This window comes from Schistocerca americana, chromosome 2, assembly GCF_021461395.2.
Source record: "Schistocerca americana isolate TAMUIC-IGC-003095 chromosome 2, iqSchAmer2.1, whole genome shotgun sequence".
Taxonomy (NCBI): domain Eukaryota; kingdom Metazoa; phylum Arthropoda; class Insecta; order Orthoptera; family Acrididae; genus Schistocerca; species Schistocerca americana.
The window spans coordinates 397,802,941-397,820,476 of NC_060120.1; the positions used below are offsets into that span (position 1 = coordinate 397,802,941).

The 17,536-nt window shown below is 41.1% G+C and overlaps 1 protein-coding gene across 9 annotated transcripts in view; it reads right to left on the minus strand.

The window, feature by feature from the left end:
• LOC124595310 (diacylglycerol kinase epsilon) overlaps nucleotides 1-17,536 on the minus strand; it is a 203,312-nt gene that overhangs the window by 83,355 nt on the left and 102,421 nt on the right. For all 9 annotated transcript variants that reach the window (XM_047134007.1, XM_047133999.1, XM_047134005.1 and 6 more), the window contains one exon: nucleotides 8,606-8,751. In XM_047134007.1, the coding sequence (XP_046989963.1) occupies nucleotides 8,606-8,751 (146 nt within the window). The remainder of the gene's footprint in view (nucleotides 1-8,605; nucleotides 8,752-17,536) is intronic.

Here is a 17,536-nt window from a genome sequence, read left to right on the forward strand (position 1 = left end):
TTCAGACTGGAAGTTGCATGTTAGTATGGTGCTGCTGCTGTGATTTACTCACACTAGCTTTTGAGCACCTACTCTTTTTCCAGCAACAGTACTAACATTGATACACGCAACCACAGACATCCAAACACAAGGTATCATCATCTCTGTGATGGTCTTTGCTGCAGATCTCTAGACTTGTGTTATCAAGTGGGGATATGTAGGACCCCCCTTGACAGGTCAGGGGTGTACTACATGACAGAAGCAGCTACTCAGGTAGCAGAGTACTTGTGGAATGCATATGAGGGTTTCTTAGGCTAGATGGTGGTTTGAGGTATACTGGCGAACACTTGCCAGTCAGTAAGCAGCAAGTGAAGTCAGACCATGATCAGAGTAAAGACACCTTGACTGATAACATTTTATCAGTAAACTGTCAAAGTATTTGTAACAAAGTTCCCGAATTTACTGCCCTCCAGGAAAGCTCTCAGGCTCAAATTATTCTTGGGACTGAGAGCTGGCTGAAACCCGAAGTGGAAAACTCTGAGATATATAACGAGTCGTGTAACATACGTTGGAAAGACAGGTAAGAGGCCATAGGAGGGGGAGTGTTCACTACAGTTGATGAAAAAATATTGTCTCCATTGAGATCAAAGTGGAGTGTGACAGTGAAATTATCTGGTCACGTATAACAGTAGTAGGTGAAACCAAGTTAACTGTTGGACATTTTTACTGGCCACTCTATTCTGCTGTGACTGTTTTAGAATCATTCACAGAAAGTCTATGGTCAGTAACACATGAATATCCACATCATGCAATACTAGTTGCAGGCGACTTTAACCTACCAAATACAGACTGGGATGTCTATAGATTCATTGTGGTGGGTACAGACAGACAGTTGTGTGAAATGCTTTTGAACATGTTTTCTAAGACTGTCCTGAGCAGCTATCTCGGCAGTCCACACACAGTGGAAATATCTTAGACCTTGTAGCTACAAATAGGTCAGATCTTATCAACAATGTCAGTATAGAAATGTAGATTAACAATCATGATGTCATTATAGCAACTATGGTTACGTAAGTTAATGAATCAGCCAAGAAGGCTAGCAGAGAGTTTCCACTAGATAGAGCAGATAAGTATCTCATGTAGAGATTGAACTGAGATCACTTAGTCCCTGTAAGATGGATGTAGAGGCAATGTGGGTAAACTTCAAGCAGATTATAAATCATGGTCTGGAAGGTATGAGCCTAGTAAGTGGATAAAGGAGGACAACAACCACCATGATTTAATAACGAAGTTCAGAAGATCTGTACTCTTGGCTGTTGCACTCTCAGTTCAAAAGAGAATGCGGAAATAATGAGAAGCAAAAGTTAGTAGATTAGATTAGATTAGATTAGATTAGATTAATACTAGTTCCATGGATCATGAATACGATATTTCGTAATGATGTGGAACGAGTCGAATTTTCCAATACATGACATAATTAGATTAATTTAGCAACATACTTAAGTTAATATAACAACTTTATTTTTTTGTGTTTTTTGTTTTTTTTATTTATTATTTTTTTTATTTTTTTAATATTTTTGTTTTTTTTTTCTTTTTTTTCTTAATTTATTCCTCTATGGAGTAGAAGGAGTTGTCATTCAGAAATTCTTTTAATTTCTTCTTAAATACTTGTTGGTTATCTGTCAGACTTTTGATACTATTTGGTAAGTGACCAAAGACTTTAGTGCCAGTATAATTCACCCCTTTCTGTGCCAAAGTTAGATTTAATCTTGAATAGTGAAGATCGTCCTTTCTCCTAGTATTGTAGTTATGCACACTGCTATTACTTTTGAATTGGGTTTGGTTGTTAATAACAAATTTCATAAGAGAGTATATATACTGAGAAGCTACTGTGAATATCCCTAGATCCTTAAATAAATGTCTGCAGGATGATCTTGGGTGTGTGTATGAAAAGATCTGTGTGCGAAGCATACAACAGCTACCACCATCATACCTTAGCAGCAGATATGGCAGAGAACCTGAGAAAATTTTGGTCCTATGTAAAATCACTGAATATGTCTAAGGTTTCCATTCAGTCCCTTGTTGACTAGTGTGATGTAGCAGCTGAAGGCAACAAAACAAAATGCAAAGTTTTAAACTTCACATTCAAGAAATTGTTCATGCAGAAGAATCATATAAATGTACCATCATCTGTCCATCAGACAAACTCCTTTATGGATGACGTAGTAATAAGCATCCCTGATGTAGAGAAACAACCAAAAGATTTGAAAGCAAATAAGTCACCAGGTCCAGAAAGAATGCCCGTCCAGTTTTATAAAGAGTACTCTACGGCATTTGTCCCTTACCTAGCCTGCATTTGTCACAAATCTCTCACCCAGCACAAAGTCCCAAGTGACTGGAAAAAAGTGCAGGTGAATCCTGTATATAAGAATGGTAAAAGAATGGACCTACAAAAATACAGACTAATATCCGTAACTTTGGTTTGCTGCAGAATTCTTGAACATATTCTCAGCTTCTTAAGACTGAGAAGCTTATTGTAGGGAAGCAGCCTACTCACGCCGTAATAAATTCACATCAGTCTTTCCATCGTGTGCCAGCCTAGCTCTGACGTCATAAATACTGCGCAATACTTTAAAAATCAAGTAAATAACCTGAAACATTTCTACCATGTCAAGAGTAATACTAAATCAATATGTGTTGAATATCAGTTCAATAACGTTAAGCATTTTCGAAATTTGGATGTTTTTCTGTAAAAATCATTGGCGCAACAGAAAAGAGCTAGAGACTTAAAAATTTATATTTAGATTCCTTTTTCATAATAATTTAATAGAAACAGTACTTTGGATCTCACAAATTAAAATTTTAGTGGAAATTCATGATTCTCTGGTTTTTGTCTTAAAAATTATAGAAGCAAGATAGATTAAGTAGGCTAATAAATAAGGCTAGGATGTTTAAATTTAAGTAGAAGCGAGATTCGCTATAATCATAAAGATGTGAGAAATTTCAACTCATAACTATAAAACTATAGCGATAACGTATCTCCAAAGGGCAAGTTCAGAGCTCGTCTACTGCGTGTAGTGTAATTAAATTAATTCTCTCGCCCAAAATATTTGACTTAGCCACATCAGACTTTTATTATGATTACTTACCTGTGTGCTGATTGCGCATTTAAATTGAGAGCTTCATCTGCCATCAGCAAAAGAAGCTATGATTTATTCGGTAACTTAAAGTGGTGCTTTACTAGCCCAGCGGCTAGTTGGGAGAGCCGATTTGATCAGGCGTTCCCTTAGCCGTCCGCACCGCGGCTTTATATATAAGAATGCTGCGCGAGGAAAAAAGGCCCCAGTTCTCTCCAGACGCTGAATAGCACACCATCTGTGTCGAGTGTCGCGTCGTGTTGGTACCATTGCTATAAACAGCCTCGGATGCCGTATTAAGTTACTCGGGATACGCGTAACCATGAAATCATTTTCGAGTTAAGTGTTAATTCTGGGATGACTTTAATTATCTATCTTCAGTTTGCGTATGTCGTATTTTCATGTGCTGTCGCGGGACAGACATTCTACCATTATTTAGCGTGGCGTTTGATGAACATTATCATCAAATTATGGCGAGCATCCACTTAAACATTTAATTTGGACAGTTATAGTTGCATCAGCGCATTAGACTCTGAACTGCTCTGTTAGTCAGATTGTGTGGATTCTTTTTTTTTTTCATCTGTGATTTTCAGAATATAGAGAATGTTTTTTCCATGATCGTTTTTGATTATGAATCCCAGACAATCTCCTAACTCCTCAGAGCTTTAAGCTGTAGCTATAAGAGTATTTCTCAGATGAAGTGGGCACTAGGAATTCTAATTACAGGCTTCACGTTTTGCTAATTACTTTCTGGTTGCCAAAATTGTAGTTAGAGAGCCAGTGTTGAGAACGGCAAAACAACAGCATAAATAATAGGAACATTTTGAACAACAATTATTCCACCCGCCGCACCACAGATGGTTAAAACGGCAGGGAAATGTATCATTTCTACATTACAGTTCTACACATTTAAATAATAACAATAAATTCCACCAGCCGCCCCACATTATGTCCACAAATCAGCATGGTTTGAGAAAGCACTGCTCATATGAAGCTCAGCTTGCCCTTCCCTCACATGATACACTGCCAACTGTGGATGAAAGGCAACAGGCATATAACGTTTTTCTAGATTTCCAAAAAGCATTTAACATGGCGCCCCAACTGCAGGCTGTTAACAATGGTACGAGCATTTGGAATAAGTTCACCAATATGTGAATGGCTTGAAGACTTCTTAGGTAATAGAATCCAGTATGCTGTCCTTGACAGGGAGTGTATAAGAAGACAAGGGTATTGTCAGGCATGTCCCAGGGAACTGTGATAGGACCGCTGTTGTTCTCTATATACACTAATGATTTGGCAGATAGAGTGGGCAACAACCTGCAGTTGTTTGCTGATGATGCTATGGTGTACGGTAAGTTGTCAAAGTTGAGTGACTGAAGGAAGATACAAGATGACTTAGACTAAATTTCTGGTTGGTTTGATCAATGACAGCTAACTCTAAATGTGGGAAAATGTAAGTTAATGTGGATGAGCAGGAAAAACAAACCTTAATATTCAGATACAGCAATAGTAGTGTACCACTTGACATAGTCATGTCATGTAAATACCTGGGTGTAATGTTGCAAAGCAATTTGAAATGCAACGATCATCTGAGGACTGTGGTAGGGGAGGTGAATGGTCAACTTCAGTTTATTGATAGAATGTTAGGAAAATGTGGCTCATCTGTAAAGAAGACCACATATAGGATGCTGGTGCAAGCTTTTTTCAAATACTGCTCAAGTGTTACAGATCCGTACAAGGTTGGATTGAAGGGGGACACTGAAGCAGTTCACAGGTGGGCTGCTAGATTTGTTAGCAGTAGGTTTGACCAACACATAAAGTGTTATAGAGATGCTTTGGGAACTCAAATAGGAATCCATGGAGGGAAAGTGACATTCAAGTGACACTACTGAGAAAATTTAGAGAACTGGTATTTGAAGCTGACTGCCAAATGATTCTGCTGCTGCCAACATACACTGCACATAAGAACCATGAAGATAAGATATGAAAAATTAGATCTCATAAGGAGGCATACAGACAGCTGTTTCTCCCTCACTCCATTTTGAAGCAGAACAGGAAAGGAAATGGCTAGCAATGGTACAGGGTACCCACCTCCATGCATCACATGGTGGCTTTCGTAGTATCTATGTAGATGTAGAAGCAGATACAGTCGCAGAAAATACTGTTACTGCCAAGTTACACTAAGAAGCACAAATGTTCAATAATAGCTATCAAAATGATATGGCATGTGATTTATATAATGACAAGATTCAGTTTCAAGTGCAGTTAGTTTATAATCATCACAACACTGATCATGACTACATGATGAATATATTCAACAGTGCTAGCTGGAACATGCTATGGCATTCTCTGCAATTTTTTTGACTTCATGTATGGTCTACAAACAGTAGAATATGACCACTTACATGTAAGTACAACATTTTTAATGTTATTACCTGAGACTTTATAATTAGGATTTATCTTGTTATTTACATGTTTGATTCATGTCTGTCTGTTTTGCGTTAACAGGCAAATGATCAACATCGACTAGGAGGTTGAAACTGGCCAATAGAAAATAAAAGTATTCCATAAAGCTACAGCCTCAGTAGACACATGTCTTCATTTGACCTGTATTTGATGGGAGTGGACCGAATTATGAAGGAAATAATTGAACAAATTAAATTTCAAACTTTTCTACATATGAATAAAGTTAATGTACATCTTGGAAAGCAATTTTTTTGTAAATTGAAAGAACCCAAAATTTATGCAGATCAATACAGCCAAATGATAACTGTCTTAACCTTGAGTACTTAGCTGTAAGAGAAGTTACAGCTGATAAGAACATGCCATGTATCATATCAACAAAATCTAAAAAAAAAGGCACTAACATGTAACTAATGATGTAAATGTTTAGGAAAGCATTAATGGTATGCTTCCAGGTGTTCTCCAGTAACTTCCTGCATCCATCATATGGGGAAATGTAGCCCATATACACAGAAATGTTAATGAAGTTGCAGAAAGAGACCATTCAATTCATTAAAATCTTTTCCCAACATGAAACTTATTGGCAGATTGAATCCGTGTGCCGAACCGAGACTCAAACTTGGGATCTTTGCCTCTCGCAGGCAGTGTTTTCCAAGATATTTCCACAGAGATAGCTCTCAAGATCTGATTACATACACTGAGTCCTCACAACAGGTGATGAAAAGTCAAATTAAAATATTACACAATCCCAGTATGTCTATAACTGTAAAACAATATTTAGAAACCAACTGAAGAAAGGAACGGACACAAATTAAAATTTATGCCTATCTGCATTCCAATCTCTGCATAGTAGGTGTTGTTTTATTTATTCTGTTGTGTAAAGCATTAATAAATTCTGAAAAGGGTAAATTGCTACTCACCATATAGAGGAGATGGTGAATCATAGCATAACATAACATTGACAGTATTATGAAAAGAGTGGTTACTACTCACCATATAGCTGAGATGCTGAATTGCAGACAGGCACAACAAAATGACTGTCAAACAAAGATTTCGGCCAAACAGGCCTTCATCAGAATAATCAACACAAAACACACACACACACACACACACACACACACACACACACGCAAGCAAATGTAAATTACACACACATGAACACAATCTCTGGCTGTCACTACCGGAAATTTTCAAATTTGTGTCCCTAACCTGCAGTGGCAAACTTAGGATATATTTTTTATAGCAAGAACACAACACTTTTAGGAAAAGTGATCTTTTTGCTTTAATATCTAAAAAGATGATACATAACAATAAAACTACAGAGAGTAAAAGCATGCAAAAGAAACTCTCACGAGCAAAGAATTTCACCAAACCAAGCACCACCGTAGAAGAGGATGGGAAACACATGGTCCTGATTTATTTACTTTAACAGCATCAAATGCAAAATCTTCCAACTGATACTAACATAAACTAGTGTAGATTTCTACGCACATTTTAGCTATAGCATCTTTCTTTGAACCTGGTACTGCTTCGAAACTGACACTTAGGTATGTTCAGATTTGTACCATGATATGGGTCATAGTGGAAATGAAAGAGAAGAGACCACAGCTACCCCTATCGTAGACGTAGTGAACATGTCTTCCATCCTGTTCCGTGAAAATATTTTCCAAACACTACTGGAATATAACTTAGCTTCTCTCTCTCTTTAGGCCAACGTCCATATGCCACGATTCTGCAGTGGGCGGCTGAGTGGCAACTGCATAATTAAACAGACAGGCCATTTGGTTATGGGATTCCTGGACAAGCATGAAGAAAGTTGAATACAGTACCTCCCAGTGTCTAAAGCAACTGCACTGACATCTGTTGTACTTTTGTAAAACTAAATGCACCGAACAATTCCTGCAAGCATTAACAGACCAAATGCACATCACTATCATCAACCCAGCTCAAAAGTTTAGCATTTTGGTTGAAATACTGCCATAATCAGAAGACTTATTGCTTCTCAGTGACTTAATGATCCATTTGATCTCTTTTACATTTTATTTGGCAAGACTGATGACTGCTGATTGAGTATTAAACGCCTGTCAAAGAGTGTCTCATGGATCTGCTTTCAATTGTCCCTTTTAATCACTGCTGTCTTCATTCTCTTTTAGGAAGAATTCATTTGCTGTTAAAAGAATAAGCAATAAACAAAGTGCAAACATGCTGAAGTAGGGCTTTTGAAATGAGCAGTTAAATTAGTGCGAAGATAAGGAAAGATGATACAGGTAAATGGTTCATGAAGAAATAGTAAAACAGAACCTGAAATCAAGAGCACTATGCACAATGAACTCAATGAATCAGAAGCAAAATGTTCTTGCTCATACAGAAAAATGGTGAAATCAGATGTAGCAAAATAGTGCTGTTTCGATAAAAAGTTTAAATATAATATTCTGTCATATTTTCAATCCCAGACACACTTATTAACTGTACAAAAGCTATTTTTATTCAGATTTCAAATAAATCACAAGATAGTATTACTGATCAGTACTTACCTACAGGAGGCAAAAGTATGGTACTGCTGATAGGTATATATAATAGTAAAGGGAATACACCATCCAGTCTTCAGAAATAGGCAAAAGGTAGTGTGTCCGTTTCACTTTTTCATGAGTCTATCAATGGTATTACATCGTTCACCTCCTTAAGATAAGTACTGGCAAACAATTATGTCTCATAACTTGTTTTTTCATATGGATTTTCGTTTATTAAATCAAAATCATATATCATTAAAAACTTTTGTTTTAGATGTAGTGCCTGGTATCTTCCCTGGAGACAGCATCAATCAAGAAATTGCTAAATAATGAAATGAGTTTCTTCATGTTGGCAGCTAGTAATATTATTGTAAGTTACAGTCCAATGAAGATGGAAATGCAGCACTACAAATACTAAGACACTTTCTTAATGCATATTTTTGACTTTTCATTATAGCTGTAACAAGAAATACTAAACAAGAAAATGACTATTATAGTTGACTGCAGATGCCTTGCCTGTCAAGCTTTGCAATTTCAGCTTTCTGCACTTCATCAAGCACAGCTGATGGATCCAAGGGACTAGGCTGCTCCTTTCCCCATCCTAGAACTCGGGAGAGGTCATTTCCAGTTCCAAGAGGTACTATTGCTAGTGCTGGAGCACACTGTAAAACACAGCCTTGTTACTTGGATACCTGCTGCCAGAAATTAAAAGTGAAAACACTAACACACATTGAATTAAATATGGTTGAGAATAAGGAACTGACAAGTAATGACAGAATGAATGTAAATAACCAGTATCAACAGAAAAGAGTCAATTCAGAGTAGTTTGAAAATAACGCCTCATACTGAAACACAATTGTTATCAGGATTACTAGTACTCATTCAATATCTTCAATTATTTTTCCTTTAATAAAGTTGCATGTTTGAAGATCATATGGTCATACAGACAAAAAAATAAAATAAACAACACACATTAAGCTATAGGGTTCTGGTCAATAACTGAGAAAACTGTCACACACAGCTCCATCTGTGACTTCTACAAGAGAATCTAAACTAATTTACCGACAGTTATAACATCTAAAAAGAGCATCTGAATGGCAATTTGCAAAATTTTTTGTTAGTAAAGCACGCACAAGTGCAGGCGCGCGCGCGGTCACACACACACACACACACACACACACACACACACACACACACACACACACACACACACACACACACGGGGTGGGGAGGGAAGGGGGGGGGGGAAGGGAGGGAGGGAGAGGGGGGGGGTGAGAGAGAGAGAGAGAGAGAGAGAGAGAGAGAGAGAGAGAGAGAGAGAGAGAGTGTTCACAAAATCGATACGAGTAATTAAAAAAAATCTGCTTAAAAATTGAAATCATATACTTTTGTCTGGAAGGACATTGATAAATCAGTAACATATATCTTTGATTACTAGCTAGCAATCATAAAAAGTTTAGCCACTAATAAAATAAAGTTTAAGAGGAGCCTGAATGATTCATTCATGATAAACTCCAATTGCTCATCATCATCATCATCATTTTCATCATCATTTAAGACTGATTATGCCTTTCAGCGTTCAGTCTGGAGCATAGCCCCCTTATAAAATTCCTCCATGATCCCCTATTCAGTGCTAACATTGGTGCCTCTTCTGATGTTAAACCTATTACTTCAAAATCATTCTTAACCGAATCCAGGTACCTTCTCCTTGGTCTGCCCCTACTCCTCCTACCCTCTACTGCTGAATCCATGAGTCTCTTGGGTAACCTTGCTTCTCCCATGCGTGTAACATGATCCCACCATCTAAGCCTGTTCGCCCTGACTCCTACATCTATAGAGTTCATTCCCAGTTTTTCTTCGATTTCCTCATTGTGGACACCCTCCTGCCATTGTTCCCATCTACTAGTACCTGCAATCATCCTAGCTACTTTCATATCCGTAACCTCAACCTTATGATAAGGTAACCTGAATCCACCCAGCTTTCGTTCCCATACAACAAAGTTGGTCGAAAGATTGAACGGTGCACAGATAACTTAGTCTTGGTACTGACTTCCTTCTTGCAGAAGAGAGTAGATCGTAGCTGAGCGCTCACTACATTAGCTTTGCTACACCTCGCTTCCAGTTCCTTCACTATGTTGCCATCCTGTGAGAATATGCATTCTAAGTACTTGAAACCGTCCACCTGTTCTAACTTTGTTCCTCCTATTTGGCATTCAATCCGTTTATATTTCTTTCCCACTGACATTACTTTCGTTTTGGAGATGCTAATCTTCATACCATAGTCCTTACATTTCTGATCTAGCTCTGAAATATTACTTTGCAAACTTTCAATCGAATCTGCCATCACAACTACGTCATCCACATATGCAAGACTGCTTATTTTGTGTTCACATATCTTGATCTCACCCAGCTAGTCTATTGTTTTCAACATATGATCCATAAAAAATATGAACAACAGTGGAGACAGGTTGCAGCCTTGTCTTACCCCTGAAACTACTCTGAACCATGAACTCAATTTACCGTCAACTCTAACTGCTGCCTGACTATCCATGTAAAGACCTTTAATTGCTTGCAAAAGTTTGCCTCCTATTCCATAATCTCGTAGAACAGACAGTAACTTACTCCTAGGAACCCGGTCATATGCCTTTTCTAGATCTATAAAGCATAGATACAATTCCCTGTTCCACTCATAACACTTCTCCATTATTTGCCGTAAGCTAAATATCTGGTCCTGACAACCTCTAAGAGGCCTAAACCCACACTGATTTTCATCCAATTGGTCCTCAACTAATACTCACACTTTCCTTTCAACAATACTTGAGAAGATTTTACCCACAATGCTGATTAAAGAGATACCTCTGTAGTTGTTACAATCTTTTCTGTTTCCATGTTTAAAGATTGGTGTGATTACTGCTTTCGTCCAGTCTGATGGAACCTCTCCCGACTCCCAGGCCATTTCAATTATCCTGTGTAGCCATTTAAGACCTGACATTCCACTGTATTTGATGAGTTCCGACTTAATTTCATCCACCCCAGCTGCTTTATTGCACTGCAATCTATTGACCATTTTCTCCACTTCGTCAAATGTGATCCTATTTCCATCATCATTCCTATCCCATTCTACCTCGAAATCTGAAACATTGCTGATCGTATTTTCACCTACACTGAGCAACTCTTCAAAATATTCCCTCCATCTGCCCAAAGCATCCACAGGATTCACCAGCAGTTTTCCTGACCTGTCCAAAATACTTGTCATTTCCTTCTTACCTCCCTTTCGAAGACTGCTAATTACACTCCAGAATGGTTTTCCAGCAGCTTGACCCATAGTCTCCAACCTGTTTCCAAAGTCTTCCCAAGATTTCTTCTTGGATGCTGCAATTATCTGTTTGGCTTTGTTTCTTTCTTCAACATAACTTTCTCTGTCTACCTGAGTTCTAGTATGTAGCCATTTTTGATATGCCTTTTTTTCCTTTTACAGGCTGCCTTGACTGTGTCATTCCACCAAGCTGTTTGCTTCATCCTGCTTTTACACACTACTGTTCCAAGACATTCTTTAGCCACATCTAGTACTGTGTCCCTGTACCTTGTCCATTCCTTTTCCAATGACTCTAATTGACTACAGTCAACTAACTGGTACCTTTCTGAGATCGCTGTTATGTACTTGTGCCTGATTTCCTTATCCTGAAGTTTCTCCACTCTTATCCTCCTACATATGGACCTGACCTCCTGCACTTTCGACCTCACAATCCCAATTTCACTGCAGATTAAATAATAATCAGTGTCATCAAAGAATCCCCTGAATACACGTGTGTCCTTCACAGCCTTCCTGAATTTCTGATCTGTTATTATATAGTCAATGACAGATCTGGTTACACAGGCAACAGAACACCAACACCCACGAATACATACCGGACACCAACTCAACAACCCACATTACACACCCACTCACCACAGAGAATACACAGGTGCCCACAACTGCCACACGAACAACCGACTCGCAGGCCAGCCCTCACCAAACGCCAACACTGGAACAAGCGGCCGCTAACACGACCAATAACTCGCAGGCCGACATGACCAACATTACGACAACATTCCAGAGAATAATGGAAACATTATTCCCCGGACGCACGACCACTGAAATAGTCACGAAGATTATGGGGTGTGTCTCACAACTCTTCATGCAGTTCATGTCGGGTACGCTCAACTGGACTAGCTTCCAAGCCACTATCACACCGCTTTTTACACTACTACATGGATAATACACCACACCAGCTCTGAAACGCAGACTTAAACACAATCACACAGATCCTGTCTTGGAATGTCAACGGGATCGCAAGCAAAAAAGCCGAGATGGCCGCGTTCATGGAGCGAAAGGGTATCCGAATCGCTCTTGTGAACGAAACACTGCTTACGCCTCGCAAACAACTAAACTTCCCAGGTTATTGCGTCTATTGTACCGACCGAGCGGATGGCAGGAGGGGAGGCGGCACGGCAATCATCATACACGGAGACACAGACCACACGAACATCGAGCTCCCAGCACTTGAAAGACTAGAGGCTACGGCCGTCAGGGTCAAGTTCAACGGAGCCAACACCACACTGGTATCGCTATACAATCCTCCTAAAAACATAGTAACACGCGATATCAGCACAGTACTCAACATAGCACCGCGGGTAATAGCCGCTGGAGGTCTCAACACAAAACACCCTGATTGGAACTCATGAATACGAACCTCCAACGGCAAGAAACTGTATGAACACGCACTAGGCCGAAACTACATTATACTTGGACCGGACGTTCCCACGTTCGTGCCTACACAGGCCCGACATAGGCCAGACGTGTTAGACATAGCCCTCATAAAGGGCATCACATGCACACTCAACCTAATGGTTGAAAACGATCTGGACTCAGACCACATGCCTGTAATACTGCACATGGAAGAGACACTGCAGGACATCGAACCACGCTTGATGCTTAACTACAAGCGTGCGAATTGGACACTGTTCCAGGAAACGCTTGATAGTCGCATTCCTGACACCCACGAAATTAACAACACACAGCAAATCGATGAGGCTGTGGAGGCTCTCACAACTGCCGTCCAAGACGCAATGACTGACGCCATTCCATTTACAACACCAAGACAACACTCGACGGCCCTGCCCCAGGAAATCCTGGGCCTTATCTCAATGAGGAACCGCCTCAGGAGATACTGGCACCGTACCAGGCGCCCGTTCTATAAACTGCACGTCAACAGACTCCAGGGCATAATACGGAATAAAATTCAAACATTCAGAAACGAACAATGGGGACAGAAACTCGCTGGGCTGGATACCACACGTCCTGGCGTGTGGCAGCTGGCCAGACACTTCACCAGGGAGAAACATTACATTCCCACGTTACAAGGACCAGACGGCCCAGCCTACTCCACGAGGGAGAAGGCAGAGCTTATGGCCACAACACTTGGAGCGTCTTTCATGCCGAATCTGGTTCCTTCAGACCCAGCATTCACACTTGAAACGGACCAGGAGGTTACACGACTTGTAGCCCAGCCCTCGCGCAACGAAATAAGATGTACTAGCACAAATGAAGTCACATGGGCTATCAAGCACACCAACGCTAGAAAAGCCCCTGGGCCTGATGGCATTCAAAACCGTGTCCTCCAGGAGTTCACGGATAAAGCCATAGAATACCTCACACACTTAACGAATGCCATCCTGACACACCAACACTTCCCTGACTTTTGGAAGGCGGCCAAGGTCCTGATGTTCAGGAAGCCAGGGAAAGACCACTCCCTCCCACAAAATTACCGACCTATCAGTCCGCTGTGCTCGCTCAGCAAGATTGTTGAGAAGGTAATACTAAAACTTATCACTAGGCATTGCATCGCCAACGACACCCTAAGACCGGAGCAATTCGGCTTTAGGAATCACCACTCGACAACACAACAACTCCTCCGCGTAGTCGAACATATAACACAAGGCTACAACATGAACAAAGCTACAGGGGCCGTGTCCCTAGACATCGAAAAGGCTTTCGATCGTCTCTGGCACAACGGACTCATACGCAAACTAAGCGAAGCTGGTTTCCCGGACGGACTCGTACGTCTCATACACTTATATCTCACGAACAGATGTTTCAACACTAACGTGCAGGATAAACAATCAACACAACACGGTATCCAAGCTGGAGTACCCCAAGGAAGCATCCTACGGCCCATCTTGTTTAACCTATACATTAATGACTTCCCAGCGACACGAAACACGACGTTAGCCGTCTACGCGGATGACACAGCCATCCTCGCGCAAGACTGGAAACCGTCGAACATCAACTCACGAATACAGACAGCACTCAGAACAGCTGAACCTTGGCTGGAGCGATGGCGTATTAAAGTAAACGTCGACAAGTGCGAAGCAGTTCTGTTCACACGCAGACCGAAACTACTGCGCAAACACCAACACTGTAGACCGATAACACTACATACACGCCCAATACGTTTCCGAGAGAAAGTCAGATACCTTGGTGTCTGGCTGGACCGGAAACTTACATGGGGGGACCACATCGAATACATTGCCAACAGAGCGCACACGAGGCTCAAACAGCTCTACCCAATGCTCAACAGGGAAAGCACACTGAATAGGAGGGTGTTGAGGTCCTTATACATGACACTGATTAGACCTCTGATGACATACGCAGCTCCCGTCTGGGGATATGCAGCTCCCACATGACTGCGCCGCCTGCAGATCATACAGAACAAGGGGCTACGAATCATCAGCAATGCTCCACGCTACACACGCACCGTGGATGTTTACCATGAATACCGCCTTGATACCCTCAAGGAAGTATTCAAGAAACACGCCACACGACTATACAGGAACTCGAGACACTCGAACAATCCTTTCATCCTCACTCTGGGAAACTACGATCACAACCACAGGTGGAAACACAAGCGGCCAAAGACACTGCTAGCTAGGGCATAACCACCTATGGTAAACTAACATACGCAAACAGCGACAAACGCCGGTAAGCCCCTGCATATCAGCAACACTGACTGGCAACTACCAGCTGCTATTAGAGCCGACCAACAGGCCACAGCAGGGACACCGACGAGCTCGCCCACAGACGCGCGAACAATCTGCCAACACTCCCTCACACTGTGCCTCCGGTATATGACCTATCGGACACAAGACCGATAACAAACCTAACTGTTGCAGGTTGCAGGACGCTGAACGAGGACTCTGTACCAGCACCCAGCGCCAGCCGCCGAGCAGCACAAACGCACAACGTCAAGGTATCGACATGCATGATACCCACTACTAACAAAGCCTATCCTCGCACAACCTATCGCAGGCAGCAAGACAACCGCTACTGCTCTTGCCGCCCGACCTAACTTTCGCAGAGTTTTTTTTCCCTTGGCTCTTGCTTTGGCACTTTTTTTCCTCTGCCCTTCAAACCGCTACCCTTAATCAGATCTCGACCAATCTATCTCCAGATGAGCGGTTAATGGTTAATTCTACCAGACGTACGCAAACATCGCAGTACCCACATCCTGCGACACCTCACTTTGGTGAATACTAAGCCTTATGCAGAGATGGCAGTAGACCTTTTGTGTTGGCCATCACGCCGGTGTGGGCGTGGAGGGGCTCCACCTCTATAGAAAAAAGGTTCCCCTGCCTTCCCAAGTATACCGGTGAATGTTCTTATGTTTAAAAAAGGAGTTTGTGGTTACTAAGCCCATACTGGCACAGAAATCCAAGAGTTGTTTCCCGTTCCTGTTGGCCTCTATATCCTCTCCAAATTTACCCATAACCTTTTCATACCCTTCTGTTCGATTTCCAATCCTGGCATTAAAATCACCCATGAGCAGAACACTGTCCTTGTCCTTTACTCTAAGAACTGCATCACTGAGTGCCTCATGAAAACTATCCACCTTATCTTGATCTGTCCCTTCACAATGCGAATATACTGACACAATCCTAATTTTCTTGCTAGACACTGTCAAATCTATCCACATCAGTCGTTTGTTTACATAGCTTACTGCAACTACGCTGGGTTCCATTTCTTTCCTGATGTAAAGCCCTACACCCCATTGCGCTATTCCTGCTTTGACTCCTGACAGGTATTCTCCCAGTTCCTCTTCTTTCTCACCCCTTACCCGAATGTCACTAACAGCTAAAACGTCCAGCCCCATCATACTTGCAGCCTCTGCCAGCTCTACCTTCTTCCCAGAGTAGCCCCCATTGATATTAATAGCTCCCCATCTCATTACCATTTGTTTGCCAAGTTGTATCTTAGGAGTCTCTGGTTTGTCAGTTAGAGGTGGGACTCCATCACCTCCAAAGGTCCGAGGCATTTTGCTCTGATTGTTGCCAGCATCATATTTAAAGTACCAGGGAAGCAGGTTACTAGCCTTACTTGCCCCGAGTCCCATTGAGTTTTACCCCTAACGGTTGAGGGACTAACCGGTGGATTTGGTAGTCTTTGCCGTATGAGCACAAAGGTGACCACGACTCAGAATATGTCCGAGATGCCCAGCCTTATTCCAAAGTAACTGGTATCCCGACTGTTGGGACCACTTACTTGGCCACTCATACATTGCCCGTGGTTCATGAACTAGGACATGACTACAGGAACCCACACCATGAACCAATTGCTGCACAAAAAAATTCTTACAAGAGCCAATCAAAATTTATATTATTAACAGTACCATATAATAGAAAATCCAGGATGGAACAATGACAATATTACGAAAAGTAAAGTCTGCTACTTACCATATAGAGGAAACAGTGAGCCATAGACAGAAACAACAAAAGGTCTACTATATATTTGAGCTTTTGGTCGAAAGGCCTTCTTCTAGAGTAGAAAACACACACACACACACACACACACACACACACACACACACACAGGCCAGACACAAGGTCGTGTGTGTGTGTGTGTGTGTGTGTGTGTGTGTGTGTGTGTGTGAGTTGAGCTTGTATGAAGAACCATTTTGCCTGAAAGCTCAAATGTACAGCAGACAGGCACAACAAGTCTGTGACTCAATGTCTCCTCTATATAGTGAGTAGCAATCTACCCTTTTCATAAACTGTCAGCATCATATAATGTGATAGGTATTTAATGTACGATATCTGCACATTTTCAAAACAGAAATGTGGTCTCTTTAAATAAACATTATATACTGTCTTCTTTTTGACAATACTTGGTTACAACAGCCTAGGAATCATATTTTGATCTTAAGTATGTAGGCAGGAAATGTGTGAAGTTCAGACAAAATGGGTTTAATAAAAATAATTTTTTGTCTCTCTGCTCTTCTGACTGGTTTGATGTGGCTTTCCAAGAATTCTTTTCTTGTGTCAATCTCTTCACCTTGCCCCATGTCTTCAATTATTTATTAAGTGTATTCCAATCTCAGACTTTTGCAACAGTTTTTAGCCTTTACAGCTCCT